The sequence below is a fragment of the Copadichromis virginalis genome, linkage group LG20, assembly GCF_057382275.1.
Source record: "Copadichromis virginalis isolate Kocher_CV1m ecotype Utaka linkage group LG20, C_Virginalis_male_GT1.1, whole genome shotgun sequence".
NCBI lineage: Eukaryota > Metazoa > Chordata > Actinopteri > Cichliformes > Cichlidae > Copadichromis > Copadichromis virginalis.
The window spans coordinates 21,720,293-21,737,718 of NC_140637.1; the positions used below are offsets into that span (position 1 = coordinate 21,720,293).

General features: G+C 39.8%; 3 protein-coding genes across 5 annotated transcripts; 2 read left to right on the forward strand and 1 right to left on the reverse strand.

Annotated features, from left to right (window-relative positions):
- The first annotated feature begins 351 nt into the window (after positions 1 to 351).
- On the forward strand, positions 352 to 2,644 carry trh (thyrotropin-releasing hormone). The gene is made up of 3 exons (XM_085443451.1): positions 352 to 424; positions 800 to 1,007; positions 1,364 to 2,644. Exons 2-3 carry the CDS (start codon positions 818 to 820, stop codon positions 1,984 to 1,986), a joined length of 813 nt encoding a protein of 270 aa, XP_085299577.1. The 5' UTR covers positions 352 to 424; positions 800 to 817; the 3' UTR covers positions 1,987 to 2,644.
- A 1,312-nt stretch (positions 2,645 to 3,956) lies between these two features.
- rbsn (rabenosyn, RAB effector) lies at positions 3,957 to 12,717 on the forward strand. Of its 3 annotated transcripts, XR_014917128.1 has the most exons (13): positions 3,957 to 4,265; positions 5,284 to 5,572; positions 6,705 to 6,839; positions 6,933 to 7,033; positions 7,126 to 7,171; positions 7,266 to 7,427; positions 7,533 to 7,795; positions 7,984 to 8,054; positions 8,163 to 8,249; positions 8,349 to 8,451; positions 9,473 to 9,577; positions 9,673 to 10,841; positions 12,089 to 12,717. XR_014917128.1 is itself a non-coding variant. In XM_085443620.1 (12 exons), the coding sequence occupies exons 2-12, from the start codon at positions 5,410 to 5,412 to the stop codon at positions 10,786 to 10,788; spliced, it is 2,352 nt and encodes a 783-aa protein (XP_085299746.1). In that variant the 5' UTR covers positions 3,957 to 4,265; positions 5,284 to 5,409; the 3' UTR covers positions 10,789 to 12,717. The 3 variants fall into 3 exon arrangements, 2 of the variants coding, with proteins under 2 accessions (XP_085299746.1, XP_085299747.1); XM_085443620.1 differs by having other exon boundaries at positions 9,673 to 12,717; XM_085443621.1 differs by having other exon boundaries at positions 5,303 to 5,572; positions 9,673 to 12,717.
- Positions 12,718 to 12,807: 90 nt separating this feature from the next.
- On the reverse strand, positions 12,808 to 16,285 carry mrps25 (mitochondrial ribosomal protein S25). The gene is made up of 4 exons (XM_085443622.1): positions 16,061 to 16,285; positions 14,937 to 15,043; positions 14,754 to 14,841; positions 12,808 to 13,217 (listed from the first exon to the last, which is right to left on the reverse strand). Exons 1-4 carry the CDS (start codon positions 16,192 to 16,194, stop codon positions 13,028 to 13,030), a joined length of 519 nt encoding a protein of 172 aa, XP_085299748.1. The 5' UTR covers positions 16,195 to 16,285; the 3' UTR covers positions 12,808 to 13,027.
- Positions 16,286 to 17,426: the final 1,141 nt, after the last annotated feature.

Here is a 17,426-nt window from a genome sequence, read left to right on the forward strand (position 1 = left end):
CACACACACACACACACACACACACACACACACACACACACGGATAGATAGATAGATAGATAGATAGATAGATAGATAGATAGATAGATAGATAGATAGATAGATAGATAGATAGATAGATAGATAGATAGATAGATAGACATAGATATAGATATATATCGAGCAAAAGCTCCTATTGGCCGATCATTCACCACATCCAGTTGCGCACGACTTGGTGACATCAATAGGGACGAAGGATCCTGAAAAATTACTCCAGTGTTGGTGTGACGACAGTGACCGTTTCGTATAAATGCCGGGACGGAAAGTTATCTGCTCATACCTCTAGACTTGGCCTCTAAGGTCACCAACTGCTGCAAGCGACTGAAAGCAACTATTATCACTGCCGGTAGTGCCAGAAACTGGGGAAAGGACAATATTTTACCAGGTGAGGCTTTTAGACTAATCTCATTGGAAATGTAAATATGTCTGCTGGTTAAGGGTTGCTCTTTAATTGATCTGGATAGATCTCATGCATCATGTTTTATTCATATTTATTTGGTGAGACTTTAGAGTTCTCTTAGATTTCTTTGTAAAAACCAATCTTCAAAGCTGCTGCGATCTCAAAGCCTCAAAGGCTTGGTTAGCAGCTTTGCTAAAACTGGATTTCTCAAGATAAAAAATAAAAATAAAAATTGTACTTAAAAAATTATATTCAAAAACGAAACGTCTGGTCCCAAAATTGACTTAATAAATACAGTGGCGCAGAGTAGACTAATATTGTTTCTGTTTAATATTTCCTATCTGCCGTGATCTGTTTCAGACGAAAAACTAAATTACCATGAAGTCGACATGTCTGCTTATCCTTGCATCTCTAACGGTCTGCAACTTGATGGTGTCTGGAGGACAGAGCATGTCTGCTGAGGATGAGACTGACCGAAAGACCATAGACGACATTATTTTAGAGAGAGCAGAGACTCTCCTGTTACGGTCCATTCTCAAAAAGCTGCAGGATGAAGACGGAAGAAATGGTGCGTAAAACATATGTTATTTTCTGAGTTAAGAAAATGTCATAAAATCTTATTTCATACGATACTGATACTTCGGGTATATCTTAGATGTACCTGAAAGTTGCAGCACATTCTCAGTAGTTTACAGTTTCGTGCGCACTTTTCAGGTATCATTTGGAGACATTTTGTTTAAGTAATTGCTAAACAGTTAACATCGGCAATGCAAGAGAATATGTCTCCTTTATAATTAAAAAATAAATAAATAAATAATCAAAGAAACAGGTCGACTATCTGCGCACGCGGTAGAGAGAAACCGGGTTTTTATCAGTGACTTCTGAAACATTTAAGAGCCACTTTCCTCTCTTGTTTTCTTCCAGACGGCTATTACTCTCAGCCAGAATGGGTGACAAAACGACAGCACCCTGGTAAGAGATATAGTGATGATTTGGAGAAGCGGCAGCATCCAGGAAGGAGAGAAGAGGACGAGGATGAACAGTACTTTGATGTTCAAAAAAGACAGCACCCGGGCAAGCGCGAAGATGAAACGCACTCTTTCCTAGAGCTGCAGAAAAGGCAGCACCCGGGAAAGCGCTCCACGGCGGGTCACAGTTCTGACAACCCCATCCTCCTGCTCAGTGAACTTTCAAAACGGCAACACCCAGGCAAGCGTTACCTGGTGCTGCACAGCAAACGCCAGCACCCAGGTAAGCGTCTTCTAGAGGATGAGGACGGCGACAGTGACGGGGATGCGGACGCGGATGGAGAAGAAGACCTCGCTGAGATGGAAAAGCGTCAGCACCCTGGGAAACGGTTTTGGGATAACTCGAGTCCGGATTTAGGCACAAACAGTCCGTGTGACGTTTTGGACCCTGCGAGCTGCAGCAAGACCAGCCTGCTGCTCGACTTTTTAGACAACGTTAACAAGGGCCACGGTGAGGAGAAGAGACAACACCCGGGTAAAAGGTTTGCACCGGATGAGGATTTAGTGGATGGAGAGTAGATTAGACAGGAGTGCGTATTTCGCTGTGTTGTAAACAAATAAATGTACAAATTAAATGACCACAATGAATTATAAAAAATGAAAAAAAGATCATTAAACCTTTTGTGCCACCGCTTGTTCTTTTGAAGACATTTGAGACATTACCGCAAGCCATTTGTCTGACATTTTCTTGGAGAGCTCATGCGTAATTGCCATCCAAACTTTGGAATAACTATTTAGCTGTACAGACGTTTTTGTTTTGTTTTTTCAGAAGGGTTGGGGGCATATGTTGATCTTTTAATAGCTATCGATATAAATAACACGAGATTATTTATTCTTACATTGAGGCAGATGATTAAAACATTAGTCAGATGGTTTTAGCGATGTTGCCTCTGTGAGGCAACAGGCGCTCGTCAGTTCAGCTTGTGTTAAGATCAAATTAAAGTGTCTATGTTTACACATAAAAGCTCCCTCCACTGTTCGATTAGCGTTTCATTATTTTCTACTCATGTAAAATATAATGAATATCACAGCAAATAAATTGTGTCACTGCTTATTTTTCTACATTACTGCATGGTTTACGTAATTTGAAGCTAATGTTATAAATTAAAAGCTGCCATTGCCTTAAAGTCAGCCACCAATGTTTTTGTTGGACAATAAACGCATTGGTAAAAACGTATGGTTTGCTTTAGTTCCAGCAAATGCAATGCTTCATGGTGCACCATTAAACTGTTGATTCAACACAAGCCTAATTAGTATGTAGTCCAAAGTAGTCACCCTGCCTAAGCCTCTTAGAGAATGATTTATGCAGTTCAGTAACAGACAGAGTGTGTCAGATATCCACTCCCCAGCTTAATTAGGCTCATTCCATCAGAGCCTTGGGAGCAGCTGTCCACCAGCCTGATCAATATGCAAATTATTCATCAAGCATGTGAGTTAACGATGGAGACCTAATATTGGAGATGTTTCGCCGAACACTCACAACTCTAGCAGAAGTGCCAGTGGACTGGCAAAGTGTTTATTATATAATGTTTATTATATAATGAGCTACACACACACACACACACACACACACACACACACACACACACACACACACACACACACACACACACAGAGAGAGATAGATAGATAGATAGATAGATAGATAGATAGATAGATAGATAGATAGATAGATAGATAGATAGATAGATAGATAGATAGATAGATAGATAGATTCTATTAGTGTTTGCATCACTTTTTGTCTATGAGCCCTTCCAATAAAACGGCTTGTGAGCCACCAGGACAGGCTGTGCTCTTGGTGCCAACAGTGATAATAAGTAATTTAACTAAATAAATTATTATTCCTTTTTTTTTAAAGTTATAAATGCTTAAAAAGAATATTAAAGAATGTTCTCTTGAAAAAGAAAATCAAAAATTAATATTTGCACAATATATCATTTTGTGAAGCCCATGAGACAGGTCGAAACTGAGATGGGAGTCCATACTATTCACCTATTCTCCGTGGATTGCTTCGTACCCTCTTGTCAATAAATGCCAGTCAGCTAAGTGCACACTCCAAGAATCCTTTAAACTGTGTTTTAACGAGTGAAAAAATGCTGTAGGATAAAACTAGGGACCTGTAGCTTATACAAACTGAAACTGGATCAAATAAGGGTTACACAGTACAGCTGGATTCACCTTAAGGCTCGTAGTTGCAGTTAATGAAGCTGGCCAAACCCAACCACACATCCCAACCACAAAAAACACACCCTTAGTTATCCAGCCTTGAATTTTTCCCATCACCCTCCATCGGGAATGACAAACTGTTGTTAGAGTTAAAAAATGGTTTGTTTACGGTAGCAGTGCAGGTTTGCACAAAATACAGACAACCAAAAGTTGGATATAATAAATATGTACTTACATTGCGGAGAACTTTCCTGATGGAGCGCCAACCGCAAAATCAAGTTTTGTCCCTCCTCTCCTTCCATACCGACTGGATGTCAGTCACATGACCAGGCAGGGCTGCTGGCGCTGCTGTTGTGCTTCTGTCAGTGAAAACTCGAACTGTCAACAACACAGCTACTGTCGGGCTCATTTGTAGGCTAAGTGCAGATTTTTTTTATCGCGTCCAATAGTCAGTAGGCATTTGTTTGCTTTTGTGCAGTTGGAAGTTTGTTAATGTCGCGTTTTCGAACAGCTTGAGGGGAGAAACGATTGCAAAAGAAGGCGAGAGCAGCTGCTAGCTTTCTCCTGCTAACGCCACATCCTCTGTGTGGTATAACGGCGCCCAAAGTTAGCCTAAATAATAAACAATAAAGGTAAGTCCTTTCATGGCTCGTATCCAGCTATCACTTAGTAAAACACCTCTGGTATGCAGCTAGGGAACCTAATACTTCCCGTCCAGTTAAGCGTTTTTTCCCGTTAAATGCGTGGGTCGACTTAAGCTAAGTTCAGCTATTATAATGCAGTTGTAATAGTAATTTATCTGAATGTGCATAATAGTATTCTAATCAATATTATTACCTTAAATGTAAGTATTAATTAATGTATTAATGTTTTTTAAGATGTTCAATACTCAGAGGAATGTATTTTTGTTTTTTAAGCAGCTTAAAATTGAGTTAAGTCAACACTTATGGATCATTCAAGCATACAAACATTCTCTCTTCTCAGACCAACAGTTTTGGTTTTGGTTCTGATTCAGATCATTATTTTATATGGAGGAGCCCCACGGAGAGGTATAATAGTGTCTAAAACCATGATTATGGGCTGCATTTCAGCCAGCTGTGTTGGGGATGTTGGCAAAATTGAATGAATCGTGAACTCAAAAAAGCATCACCAGATTCTGAGCCACCATGCAATAGAATCTGGAAAGCGTGTGATTGGCAGTGGGTTCATTTTTCAACATGACAGTGATCCCAAACACACACCTCTAATGCAGTAAAAGCATACCTGAATAGAAAAACACACACTGTCACACTATCAATCGTGGATTTGCCTCTGAAGAACTTGGACGTTAACAGTGTTGAAGCAGTGTGGGGGTAATTTTGACAGAGAATAGAACAAAAGACAGCCAACATACAAAGAAGAGCCTTGAATTTCTTTTAAGAGGCGTGGAGAAAAATTCCCGAAGATGACCAAAAAAATTAAAAGAGCGTTTGCCTAAGAGAGTTCATCCTGTATTGAAGAATAAATCTGGTCATAACAAATATTGACTTACAAGCTTGTTAGAATTGTACAAACTACGTTTTTGCATTGCAAATATAAAGAAATTATCGGTGGCTCAAGTCTTTTGTTCAGTATTGTATGTGGCCTCAGTGTACTTCTCTCATTCCTCAGTATCCTGGGATTTTCTCAGGCATTATGGAGCTACTGTGGGGTAGGTTGCACACCCCATGAGATGTGGACCGAAGTGAGAACGTGCCACTTTGCACCCCCTCTGCAGCAGCACTGACACTTGTTGTCATGGCCTCCAGCTACCCGCCCCCCTTTGAGGGCACAGGTGAAGTAAAGGAGGGTTTTCTTTGCCCACTGTGCCTAAAGGACCTCCAGTCATTCTACCAACTCCAAGACCACTATGAAGAGGAGCACTCTGGAGATGACCGCCATGTTCGGGGACAGCTAAAAAGTTAGTAGCAGATTCTGTGTTTTACTCTTTGGCTACAGGGCTAATTTACTCCTGTTGTGTTCTAAAGACACAAAATCGTACAGTGTACTGTCTAGTCTGGAAAAAAAGGGCTTTTGAAAGGAAACCTATTATTATTCATTTTAAGTTTAGTATTATGGGAGTTCGCCTTGTAATCGGAAGGTTGCCGGTTCGAGCCCCGGCTTGGACAGTCTCGGTCGTTGTGTCCTTGGGCAAGACACTTCACCCGTTGCCTACTGGTGGTGGTCAGAGGGTCCGGTGGCGCCAGTGTCCGGCAGCCTCGCCTCTGTCAGTGCGCCCCAGGGTGGCTGTGGCTACAATGTAGCTTGCCATCACCAGTGTGTGAATGTGTGTGTGAATGGGTGGATGACTGGATATGTAAAGCGCTTTGGGGTCCTTAGGGACTAGTAAAGCGCTATATAAATACAGGCCATTTACCATTTACCATTATTATTTGTGGACCCTGCTAGTGTGACTAGTCACAAGTTAAACGTATTCTTGTTTATCTTATACTGGGTCTTGGGTCAGCTAGAAGTTTATCCTTTGTTAGAAGTGAAGAATTTAAGCTTAGATTCCTCTAAGAGTGTGGATGAGTCTTATATGGTCACTACAGGAGCTGTGTGCTGCAGATGAACATATTAAGTACATCTCATTTACATCATACAGAGCCAATAGTAGAAAAAAATATCTAGAGTCTGATCATGTGGCTTGTAGGGGATATATATATATACACACACAATTTACATATAAAAGGAGAAGTATAAACAGTGCAATTGAATATAAGAATACTGCTGTACTGGATTATAGGAAATTGCTGTCAGGATGAATTTGCAGTCCGTGTTGGCTGCTGCAACTTTCTACATAATAGGAATATGATTGAATTATGAAAAGGCCAGAAGGATGCATGCGCAGGTTGGCTTCATTTGCATATTAATAGTACTGTAATGAACTTGAAAATAGAAAAACATGATAACAACAATCACATGTTGAAAGATGGATGAATAAACTGAAAATGTGGTCATTATAAATATTAACTCTGGATCAGCGTAAGAATCACAGTTTCAGGATACATTTACGCACTGTTTCATTGTACGTATTGTCTCACTGTTTTCAGGTTTGGTTCAGAAAGCAAAGAAAGCCAAAGATAAACTGCTGAAGAGGGATGGGGACGACAGACCGGATACTGGCAGTTATGAGTCCTTCTACTATGGTGGAGTGGACCCATACATGTGGGAGCCTCAGGAATTGGGTGAGACTGCAAAACCTGTCATCTGTAGCACTGCTAACCAACAATATTTGTTAATGCAAGACACTAAAAAAATATTTTTCTTTTGCTTTTTAGGAGTAACCAGAAGTCATCTGGACTTGTTTAAAAAGCACCGGGCAGCCAGGATAGATCATTATGTCATTGAGGTCAACAAGCTCATCATTAGACTGGAAAAGGTTTGCTTACATTACCTCATTCAGACAATTTATTTTCTTCTGTTGCTGGAAATAAATTTGCAGCTCATTTACCATAAACTATGATGTTTTAGCTGACATCATTTGACAGAGCCAACTCAGATGCTGCTAAGATCAGAGGTTAGAGTTTTCATTATAACTCTGAATATTCTTTACATATGTAACTGTGCTTCATAAAATATTTTAAATAATAAAAATGTATCCCTCTTTGTAGCCATTGAGAAGTCTGTAGTGTCATGGGTGAATGATTCAGACGTACCGTTTTGTCCCGACTGCGGAAACAAGTTCAACATACGTAACAGACGGCATCACTGTCGCCTCTGCGGGTCCATCATGTGTAGGAAGTGCATGGAGTTTGTTCCCTTACCCCTGGCCCGTAAGCATGAACAAATACTTGGGAAATACAGAAAACTGTCAGATCTCAAAAGTCTCTCTATAAGTGTCATAATGCTGCATGTCTTTTTTATTTAACCTTCAACAGAGAAGCTTATCGCTGGGACTCGAGAAGCACTGTGTGTACCCGGAAGTCCCAGTCAGTCCCAGTCTCCACCAGCGGGAGGTGGCAGCAGTGGGATGGGCTCTAGGAGAGGCAGCATCAGCAGTTTGAGCAGTGTAACCTCCATGCTGGAGGAAAAGGATGATGAGAAGATTCGCTGCTGTCACCACTGTATGGACACACTTCTGAAGAGACAGCAGAAGTTAGAAGAGAAGGACCATGTGCCAGATATAGTGAAACTTTATGAGGTTAGTTTATCACTTTAATTCCTAATGTGAAGATCAGGTTCTTTATCTGTTCCCATTTGCATTGCGGTCGATTCTAAGAATTGTTTTGCAACCTCTCGAGTTTGCTTTGTTCTATCCTTCCTGTCATTTAATGTGTTTCTTGTGGAGCTTCCTGTTGTTTACTTGCTTTGAATTTGTCTTCCTGACAGAGGCTGAGGATGTGCATGGAGAAGGTGGATGAAAAGGCTCCAGAGTATATCCGAATGGCTGAGTCTCTCAAGTAAGCCACATTTAAAAAGTACTTCTTCATACTTTCTTATAACAGCTGCTTATTTTTCAGTTTGGAGAGATGGTTTTAGTACTTGCTGTCATCTGTACACTTTTATAGTGCTGGAGAAACCACTTACAATCTTGACACTGCTGGTGGGTTAAGACTGGAAGTCCAGAAATACTATGAACTCATCGATGCTCTGAGGTATATGGCAGTCATGACTGGCAGCTTCAAAATGAAACTTTTGTCGTGTTTGCCAACTATGCCATTATTAAAGATTAAATTGGCTTCTTTTCTTTTTAGTAAGAAGATCTTAACACTAGGACTGAAGGATGATCCACAACCACATCCGAAGGTGCTCCAGCTACAGAAAATGATCCGTTATACCGCCACGCTGTTTGTCCAGGTCAGGACAACTTCCACTCATACATAAAAACACAATTTGATTTGATTTGATTTGATATACCTTTATTAGTCCCACAAGGGGAAATTTCAAGGATGGATGAAGAAACACAATGTTTCTTCATCCATCCTTGTAATGAAATTCTGGAGGAATGACCACTTTCCTGTACTTCAGCCAGCAGCTAAACTGCAGGAAAATTAATTAACTGCAGGCTTATAATAAAATTTGAAATAATGAGGTCAAAGAATGTAGAAGTGATCTCTATGAGCACAAAAGCTCCGTCTTCAGGCTGCTCTAAACACAGTTCCTCTTGGCTCTATATTATGCTTAGTTTGATTATCTCTCATGTGGTCAAAGTGGGCATAGAAGACCCAACCATCTTCTGCTCAAACCTTCTGTTTGAATGAGTAAACCAATCAGAAGCAAGTTGGCCTGAAGGGGGGTGGAGCTAAAATGGCTTGGCTGCACTGACATGGCCCAATATAAAATAACTAAAAGTTATTTCAAACTTTGAATCATTCAACGCTCCAAGATGGCAGTAGCTAGAAATAAGAGTAACAGGGTTCTCTGTAGTATGACTATCATATACCAGAAATGATTTAACTGTATCAGTGTTTTTACTGTAATCTTAAAGGGATAGTCCATATAAAATCAGTTCATGACCTGTAGCACATTTTGCCTATTGCCATGTTCTTATCAGTATTACTTTACAGGAGTTCACTGATAATGAGCAACCTGCCAAGTCTGTAAAATCTGTTTCTGCTTCAGTCATCATATTGTATGTTGAGCTGATGAAAGTCTGCTGTTGTAAACAAAGCTTTTCATTGAGAGAAAAATGTGTTGTACCACAAATATAATATGCTATATGTGCTGTAATGTTGTCTGGGGCTGAAATTTTTAAGAGCAGCATGTTTCCGTTTATCATTGCATTACAGTACATTTACACATTGTTTCTGCAACATATCTTCATCCTGGAATTCTTTATTTGTATGAATCTGCCCATTCTTTGTGTCTTCTGTTTCAGGAGAAGCTGTTAGGTCTGATGTCTTTACCCACTAAGGACAAATATGAAGAGCTGAAAGAAAAGAGGAAACGGGAACAAGAGAAGAGACTGCAACAAGAAAGACTGGTACGATTGTGTTCCTGTATGTTGTTACTATTATTTTTTTCCGCTGGACAGATGTGGCTAAATGTGTTAACCTTCATGTGATTCCTGCTCAACAGGCAGCACAGGAGGCTCTGAAGAGGAGGCAGGAGAGACAGGAAAGAAGCCGTCCACCTGTGAATGCCAATGGAGAGCTGCCACAGGCCCCCAGAGAGCCACGAATTACCAAAGCTGGTGGTTGGCTTCCCTCCGCGGACTCCGTCCACACACGTGGCGAACTGGAAGACCCCCTTCTGCAGCAGATCGAGAACATTCAGTCATTCCTTCGTCAAGCTCGGGAGGCTCAGAGAACAGACGAAGTAGCCATGTTAGAGGAGAACTTGCGCCAGTTGCAGGATGAGTATGACCAGCAGCAGACCAGTATTGCTCTTGCGCTCTCAGAAAAGCTTGCTCAAGAGGAGAGTTTGCAGCAGGGGGAGCTGCATCGCTTGAAGACCTGGGAAAGGGAGGAGAAAGAGCAATGGAGCTCCGCTGTAAACTCCTTCGAGCCATCCTATAAATGGGAGCGGTCTCTAGATATCACTCCAACTGGAGGTCACCAGGGAGAGGAGGACATACCAGCAGAGGAGCTGACTCCTAAGGCAGAAAGAAGTCCTCCGTCTTTTAGAGCATTCCCTGCTCTCACAAGCCAGGAGGAGTCTCCCCCAAGGTTGAGAAGCTTAGGAGGCCATGTAACGCCTCCTGGCGGTGAAGGCCAGAATAACACCTCCCTTAACCCCTTTGAAGAGGATGATTCCACACCCACCGAAGATGATCCATCCAATCCGTTCTTTGAGGACATCAAGAAGGACCACAAAGAGGTAACCAACGGAAAGAAAGAATACAACCCCTTTGATGAAGATGAAGATGCAGAGGAGGACAAACAGGCTGAGACTGTTTCACGCAACCCCTTTGAGGATGATGACACAGATGAAGGTAACCCATTCCTAGAGGCTTCAGGAAATTCTCCAGAAGTCTCGACTAACCCATTTGACGGGGATGACAAAGATGAGGTCTTGCCGGATGTGGACATGATAGAGGAGGAGCTGCTGCTACAGCAGATAGACAACATTAGGGCCTACATCTTTGATGCAAAGCTCAGCGGGCGTCTCGATGAGGTTGACCTTCTGACACAGAACCTAAAAGAGCTACAGAAAACCCTCCAAGAGCAGAAGAATAAGAATAAGAAGCACTGACACATTTCCCTCAAAATCCTCCTGATCACCTGCTACTTACCAAGTCCCACAAGGTTAGCTCACTTAATGCGACTTCTGAGCCCACAGAATTTAATTTGTGTGAGGTCTGCTGTATCACAAATGAAGTTCATGCCACAACAAAAATACATACAAGACTTCAGTAGTCATTTCCTGAATTTCCAAACATCTTCTTAGGCTTCCTTGCCTGTTTAGGTCAAGGGCTCAAATCTAATGCACATGTAAAATTTTAGAGCACTGTGAGTAAAAGTGAATTTGTTTAGGCATGTCTGGAGCTATTTGCCCAGCTGTAAAAATGCAAACATGAACAAATGAAGATAAAACAATGTCACTTTTAACAAATGTTAAATGAGACAGTCAGATGGTTCTTCAGTAGAAGCTCTGAACAAAGTCAAAACGCTGCCATAGCTGCAAAGCTATAAAGATGAGCTCACACATCCTATCATAGCACTGCACTCCTATAGCACTGGCAGACCTGTGATGACCCCCCCCCCCCCCCCCAGATCAAAAAAAGATACTACAGAAACACAGTGCTTCTTCTACCTTATTAAAACCTGCTGCCTACATGAAGCACAGTTCAACTTGAGATTTGGGTTTGTAGTTGGTAACTGACTACAGTTTTTTCAGAAACTACTCCGCTCTCTCTGGAGAAATGGCTTTAAATGTCTTAAATTTGCAGACTTTAATGTGTAAAATCTGTTTCATTGATGTTTGAAGTCTTGTATTGGTGCTTCATTCTGTAGTAATTGTACTTCCTGCTTTTCATTTATCCCTTAGCAAAGAGCTAAAGCGCACATTATTTTACATCCAACTTTCCCACAAATAACTCAGTCCAAATGACCATGTTATTATCAAACAAGAAGTGGAATTTAACACTTACTACAAAATTTGGGGAGCCCAGTGTTTGAAGGAAAGAGATTATTTGACAAAGTTGTTATTAGTGTTTGAATTATAATTTTAGTCAATACGCCTGGACCAATTAGATTTGTAAGAGTAGTTAAAGATGCATTGCACAGAATTAAACCATGTATGTGGCCTGCCACTAAAAAAAAAGTGTAGCTTAATGTTACACTGACTAGCAAACGTTTTAATTACAATTGTTGCAGTCAGCCAGTTAATTAACTCTTAAACTAAATGAAGGTGTCAAACCCGACTTTTTCATTCCCAAAATCTTCAGTTTATTGCACCTGCTATGTCATCCAATAAATATGCTGCATCTTATATAACAGGGAGCCAAAAAAAAAGGCTTCCTCAACCTGATGTTTTTTTGTTTTTGTTACAGTACAGGAATTTTGGCTGCACGTGTGTGTTGTTCAGCTGGTAGCCCGGCATGTCGGACATCACAGCTAAGATCTGTATGTTCGGCTTGTTATCTGATCACTAGTTTCACCTGAAATGTCCATTCAGAGTTCATCCAACCAGTTCACCCAGCAGGTACGAAACACTATTTGCCAAGGGACACTGTAGGCATAAAACATCTAAAATTCACTGAAGTTCCATTGTGTAAGGAAGTCATTCATATTTGTTAAGTCTAAATAAATTCTTAGGTTAATTTCTTTTTCTTGGTCAAACATATATTAACACTACATGAATGCCAGCAAGTATTATCACCTTGAGTGCTGCTCTGCCGGTCCTAACATGACTCTCTTTTTGTGCTTTCAGTCTCCTCGTAGAGTTTTTTGTGTTTGTAACATCTGCAGAAAATTTTTAGCAAAGCACGTGACCACCCTTAATGTTTTGACAGTGTGAATAACACAAGGAGATTCATTAATATTAATTGCTGATCTTTATCTTTGAAAGTAATTTAACATCTCTGCATTTAAATGAAAATATTTGAAATGGACACAGCGATTTAGAAATGTTAGGAAATTCCATCTCAGCACTAATAAAACTGTCTGCAGTAAAATGTGATTGCATTTTGGTTTTGTTTTTCCACTTTTCATGTGAGCATTGATGGTGAATACTTACATAGTGTGAACAAAATAGGCTGGTTAGTAAAGCTACATGAGAAAAATGGGTTTTATTTAAATGCTCACATCAGTCAGCCCATATACATCCATGCGAAGTCTTCAACAGGTCTCACTGTGACAGATGATTGGTTCCTCCTGCTTCACAGTTGAGTGCCAGTCCTTCCATATAGTTATATAAACACCAAATGAAGCCACATAATCCCGTAATATTGTTCTGTAAATCTACAAAAGTCCACTGTCCTTCTCAGACTCTACTCCTGTGACGCTGCCATCTGGGCCTTGTATTTGCCCGTCATCTCTTTAGGCAGCGGAGTGGTGCCAGGACATGGCACCTGGCCCTCCACTTCACAGATGCACTCCCTCAGACAGTACTTCTTTGGCCCAAAGTTGGCGGGGTTGGAGGCTTGCATCTTAGCCAGAGCTTCAGCTTGTAGCACCTCTCTGTGGAGAGAGTTGAGTAAAATAAATATATGAACAGATCGCCTGGTCTTCGCTGGAGAAGAGTTTTTACACAGAGGACATTTGACACTGCACAGTAGTAAATGGTAAAACTAAAAATTGAGGAGTCCAGCTTGCTGAAATCTCCTTTCTACTCTTTAGAAGTTCCTTTGGCAGCAGTGACAGCTTTGGGGTTTCTTATGCACACCTGGATTTGGGCAGTTTACTTGATTTTTCTTGTTAAATCCTTTCAATCTTTGTCAGATTAGATGGGAAGCATCTGAACTGCCACCATCAGGACTCCGCAGATGGTCTGTGGGCTCTCTGTGGACAACTCTTTGACTCACCAGTTTTATCACAGATTTCTGCAGAATTCAGATCTCATTTTCACTCTTTTTTAATCCTAACATGCAGTGTGAACTGTGGGACCCTAAATATGCAGGTATGTGCCTTTATGAACAATGTCTAATCCATTCAAAGAAATCTACACACACCAAGGATAATTACAGACCACAAGATGTGCCTGATTCATTTTGGAGGTACAAACATAGATCCCTCGCAGTCAGAGAGGTTGTCCTCTTATAGACATTAGGAAGGAAAAATAAATACATTTTTCTTTACAGAGTATTGATTTGTTGTGAGCCAACAGGGAAAAATATCAATTGTATATAATTAAAGTTAATTCTGAAACACTATAAAATAGCTCAAAAGTAAGCAAACCTAAATATATTCTGATGTGAGCGTATGCAGACATCCAGAGGTGTGCTCGAATAGCCTATTTATCTTAAAAAGGTTACTAACTGAGGCAAATAACCTGGAATTATCTGCATGGCAGCCATAATAAGATCTGGTTGACTTTTCTAAATACAAAGGAAAAGTGCTTAAGTGCTTCCTTTATTACCTCCTTTAGGAGAGGATACACTGGATCGGAAGGAAGTGGCAGGTCACCATTAAATGCTAATGAACAGTGATTCTATTTCATGTTGTAACCTGATGATATGTTTTGAACCTTTAATGAAAGGTAATGTTAAACCCACAGGTGAATTATGAACATTATGCTGCTGTAATAAGATCTGCTTCTGATCGAGGTAAAAAGAATTTACATATAAAAGAAAGTCTACATGATCAAAGTGCATTTAAGGTGCACCCAAGTGCTATTAGCGTCACATCCATCATTCATTATGAATTCATGTTTATATCCAGGTTTATGTTTTTCTTTAAAATTCCAACTTTAGTATGTAATCATATTTTTTTACTGTTGGTTCTTGTATTAGCTGTATGAAACAACACGATAGGAACACAGGATGAAGTAAGATGCTCATTTTGTAGTCCGTCTTCTGGACTTTAGTTTTAACAGGCAGACATCACAGTGTTAATTCAGACAGATCACCTAAGCAACGTGGTTCATAACTTCTTAGAAATCCTCCTCAGTGGTTTGCCACTGAGTTAAGAAAAGTTATGGAAGGTATTTTTTCAAACTATTTGTTTCTGTTTCATAAAAGACGATTCACACTTTTAAAAAATCCTTGTATATCTTACTCTGGTTTGCCCAAAATCTTCTTAACATGTTGAGCAATCTGTTTGTGGTCCTTCCCCTCCACATCCACCATTACTTGTTCCCCGTCGTCTGGACAAAAACACAAAAGAAGATCAATCTAAGCCCAGTTTAATTTCTCCAGTATTTCGTATCAACACTACACAACAACACGTAAAGCTACACACCCAGGTAGAACTTCAGGAAGGATGACGGCGTCATGTTTTTGAACATCATAATTTGGACCCACGGGTTTTTGTACTGAATCTGAGGAATATTGAAGAACACAAACTTTCTGCAAAACACAGAGAGAAGACAATTTAGCTTCATTTAGATCATTACAGTTGTTATAGCTTTCTGCATTAAAAAAAAAAGGCAATCATGCTGTTTTTTTGTTTTTTTAAGTGTTTCTGGAAAACCTGTATATAGTAAACTTCTGAGAAGTAAACTTAAACACAAAGTTGAATTAATGCAAAATCAACTGAAAACTATTGTGATAAAAGATTAAAGTAAAATTATCCAAAACTTGTGTTTTCTTTTAGGAAACTTTGAAGAATCTTGGATTTATTCTGCGACCTGGATATTTCCTTCAGTGCACATATTAAACAAATATGTAAGACTGCTGTCTTGCATTTAAACAATATCTCTAAAGTTAAAAACGTCCTCTCTCAAAGTAATGCTGAAAAAGTAGTTCATGCATTCTAAGCTCAACTATCGTAATTCGTTATTATGGAGTTGTCCTAAAGCAGGGGTGTCTAACTCCAGGCCTCAAGGGCCAGTGTACTTCAGGTTTTAGATGTGTCCTTGATCCAACACAGCTGATTTAAGTGACTTAATTACCTCCTCAACATGTCTTGAAGTTCTCCAGAGGCCTGGTAATGAACAAATCATTTGATTCAGGTGTGCTGACCCAGGGTGATATCTGAAACCTACATGACACCAGCCCTTGAGGCAACTGTTGTTTTGAATGAATTGAATTTTAAAACCTTAATGTAAAAAAGGATTTGTATCTTTCACCATTTTTCTGACATTCACAACAATTCAAAGGGATAAACATGACTTGAAAAAACACGGTACTTTTCACAGTGATGCATATGAGCATACTGTCAGAGTAGTTATAAAGGATGACCAGGTAATCCACACAGCATTTTACCCCCTCTCCCCTGATCCACGTGTTTATGGGCTCAGGTTAATAAAACATGAGACACGTGAGATCTCAACAACAGCGTGGCTCAAAAAGAGTTGACTTTTTTTTAAGTGTATAAAATAAGCTGAAATTTCTGCTCGTCTATTTCCTAGTCGATGCTCTGACCTTGCTCCGTCGCTGAGCTCGCCGTGTGTGTTATAATTCACTGTCATAATCTTCACTCTGTTTTTGAAGATGATGTCGCCCTTCTGGAGATATTCCAGGGTCCTCCTAATCGGAAACCTTCCTTTCATAGGCATCTTAACCTTTTTTATATTTACAAATTACCATTTAACAGCAAACTGCGCGTGCCTGTAGCCAAAAAAAAGCACACTAACAGAGACGCGTTTTGATGACGTAGGAAGGTCGCTAGCCAAGCGACCAAAGAGTGATGGTAATTGTAGTTTTTTGCAAGAACGCCTAAGCTACATTATTATTTTCCCGAATTGCTAAAATATTAACTTTTTAAACCAATCACTCTTTTTGCCAAAACTTATATTTTGCCTTATAACCTTAAAACACAGTCTACACAACAGTTCATTTGTTGTAAGACTAACTACTGGAAGCAGAAGTTACAACAAAAGTCAACACAATAACTTTAAATTATTCACACTCATTGCTTCTGGTATGATGGTATGGAACCCGTAAGGGCCAGTTAATGTCAGCTAAGAACAGGAAACTGAGGCTACAGCTTCAAAAACTAGGCAATAGATGGTTAGAAAAAAAAACTTGTCTGGTTTTATAAATCTTAATTTCTGCTGTGATATTTGGGTGGTAGAGTTATAATATGGCATAAGCAGCATGAAACCATCCATCCTGCCTTGTATTAGCTGCTCAGGTTAATTCTAGTGTAATGGTGTGGGGGATATTTTTGTCACACTTTGAGCACATTAAAGTACCAACTCAGTGTTTATACACCACAACCTACCTGAGTGTTGTTGATGACCATGTCCATTACTTTACTGTATGTCAACAGTGTATCCATCTCCTGAGTGCTGCTTCCAGCAACACACCACGTTGCAACGCTCAGATCATCTCAAACTGGTTTCTTGAACATGAAAATTAGTTCATCTCTATTTTAACTTCATATTTTTTCATCTTTTGTAGAATGACTTTGGAAAGACTTGTCTTTAATTTTTTTTTCCTTTGAAGCAGTCAGCAATACGAGCTTAGTGGAGTAATTTCGCCTGATTGTGTGTTGATTTGACAACACTGCGTGGTTCTGTGAATGCAGCTTAAATATTTTGTGTGTAAAGTTTTGCAATAATCATTGAAGCTATGAAAAAGGTGTCTCTGTACAGTTGTTAAAAACTAAGAGTAAATACACACGGGAGAAATATATAGTTTAAAAGATAATAAAAGATAAAAGATCATCTTCAATTCAGATAAATACTTTAAAGCTTTTCTCTTTTTTTGGAAACAGAATTTCTGTTTTTTGTGTCTTTTTGGGGTTTAGTTTGCTGTTGTTCAGTAAACTGTAGAATAAAATATT

Excerpts from the sequence above, each read along its gene's own strand:
- rbsn (XM_085443620.1), top strand. The coding sequence starts at position 5,410 with ATGGCCTCCAGCTACCCGCCCCCCTTTGAGGGCACAGGTGAAGTAAAG. Across the intron at positions 6,840-6,932 it reads GTGGGAGCCTCAGGAATTGG|GAGTAACCAGAAGTCATCTG; the intron begins GTGAGACTGCAA and ends TTTGCTTTTTAG. Across the intron at positions 8,452-9,472 it reads CCGCCACGCTGTTTGTCCAG|GAGAAGCTGTTAGGTCTGAT; the intron begins GTCAGGACAACT and ends CTTCTGTTTCAG.
- mrps25 (XM_085443622.1), bottom strand. The coding sequence starts at position 16,194 with ATGCCTATGAAAGGAAGGTTTCCGATTAGGAGGACCCTGGAATATCTC. Across the intron at positions 15,044-16,060 it reads GAGCTCAGCGACGGAGCAAG|AAAGTTTGTGTTCTTCAATA; the intron begins GTCAGAGCATCG and ends TGTGTTTTGCAG. Across the intron at positions 13,218-14,753 it reads AAGATTTTGGGCAAACCAGA|AGAGGTGCTACAAGCTGAAG; the intron begins GTAAGATATACA and ends CTCTCTCCACAG.
- trh (XM_085443451.1), top strand. The coding sequence starts at position 818 with ATGAAGTCGACATGTCTGCTTATCCTTGCATCTCTAACGGTCTGCAAC. Across the intron at positions 1,008-1,363 it reads GGATGAAGACGGAAGAAATG|ACGGCTATTACTCTCAGCCA; the intron begins GTGCGTAAAACA and ends GTTTTCTTCCAG.